Source organism: Poecilia reticulata, linkage group LG2, assembly GCF_000633615.1.
Source record: "Poecilia reticulata strain Guanapo linkage group LG2, Guppy_female_1.0+MT, whole genome shotgun sequence".
NCBI lineage: Eukaryota > Metazoa > Chordata > Actinopteri > Cyprinodontiformes > Poeciliidae > Poecilia > Poecilia reticulata.
In genome coordinates this window covers 26,847,304-26,848,816 of record NC_024332.1, presented here as the reverse complement: position 1 = coordinate 26,848,816, position 1,513 = coordinate 26,847,304, and the positions used below count along the sequence as shown (strand labels likewise).

The window sequence follows — 1,513 nt, the reverse complement described above, 5'->3', positions numbered from 1 at the left end:
ACCCTCCCGACCCCACTGAGGGACAAGGGTGTAAGAAAATGGATGGATAAAACTTTTGCCTCCAGTTTTTGTTTTAACGTTGACATAAATGAGCAGACTGGACAGTGGTCCGGTTACCGCCAGAGGTCTGGTGGTCCAACACTGAGCAGCAGTCCTGCAGCAGCCGGCGAGGGGCCTCCGCCACGGTCGGCATGGCAACCACCCTGGGCAGGCTGATGCTGGGGAAGCTGGGCAGACTGGGAGGGTTGGCGCCWCGAGACAGAGAGCCGAGCAGAGCCGGGACCGTCACCACACGRGGCAGAGAGCCCGGCATCGCCAAGGCAACGACCTCAGAGCCACAGGTGGAGGAGAAGAGGAAAAAGAGGAGGAGGTCCTAACGTAGAAGAAGAAAGCTGCTTCCCTGAGTTAATTATTCTTGGAATTAACTCAACATTGATAATAATACTAATATGTGCTCAAATTAATGAAAAAATATTCATTTTTCTTTTATTTTGGTGATAATTTCAGACACAGTTTGGAGACAAAATAAATGATAATTTTGCTGAAATTACTTTTTCCATGTAAGCTGAAATATTACCTTTTTAATATTTAMAATTCTGATTTCTGGAGTTTATCTTAAATTAAACACTGGATAAATAAAGTATATTATCATTTTGATTTYATGCTTTAGAAAATTAGTTTGTAATGCAGGGAGAACTGTAACCAATATTCAGCCACATAAAAAAATKTATGTTTTTGTCATTTCTGACAAATACAAAGTCAAGATTATTTATTTCTGAAAAACTCTGCAACTAARCAGTAAACAGGAGAAGAATGAAAACATTAAAACATTTAGAGTATCTGCTCATTCAGAAAAGTGRATAAATTAAACATCTGGTCTGAAAACGTTATTAAAGTTTCAAACAGTAATAAACRGTTGACCTTCTGACCTCTGACCTTCAGCTCCTGCAGTGAATCTGTTTCTTAGCTGCCGTTTCCCTCCAACGCTCCGATCAGCTGCAGCTTATGCAACTTCTAATGTCCTGCTGCTCCGATCTATAATCAATACGCTGCTCCGCCTCTGACGTCATCACCCATCAGGAGGAGGGGGAGCCGCAGCTAACYGGCGGAGCGTCACATTCAACTCTGAGGAGGAAGAGGAGCAGCGGCGCCTCCTCTTCCTCCTGACTGGGATGCAGGGACGGCTCCCTCTGGTGGCCAACAGAGGGAAGTGCAAACATTTCCCAGGAAGCCGCTCTGACCCCTCAGGTCCAGCTGGTGACATTTACTGGAGTCATTCACACACAGACAGCAGGGGGCGCTCTGCTTTGATAAATTCATGTTTTATTAGAAATAAAAAATAACCAACTTCACATGATTCACATCCTGCTGCTAAAGTTTCTCGCCATCCAGCGCCAACCCTCCGATGAACAGTCCTCCAAGCTCCGCCTCCAGCTCCGGCAGGTGGCCTGACTCTGCCCCTGTGTTCGTGTCTCCCAGCGTCCGCCACCAGGGCAGTCGGCTCACCTGCAGC

At 46.2% G+C, this 1,513-nt stretch overlaps 1 protein-coding gene across 1 annotated transcript in view; it reads right to left on the bottom strand.

Moving 5' to 3' along the window:
• Positions 1-1,301: 1,301 nt before the first annotated feature.
• The window catches only part of iqcb1 (IQ motif containing B1), a 4,780-nt gene continuing 4,568 nt past the window's right edge, over positions 1,302-1,513 (bottom strand). The window contains exon 12 of the mRNA XM_017309245.1: positions 1,302-1,506. Within this exon, the coding sequence (XP_017164734.1) occupies positions 1,372-1,506 (135 nt within the window). The 3' untranslated portion in view covers positions 1,302-1,371. The remainder of the gene's footprint in view (positions 1,507-1,513) is intronic.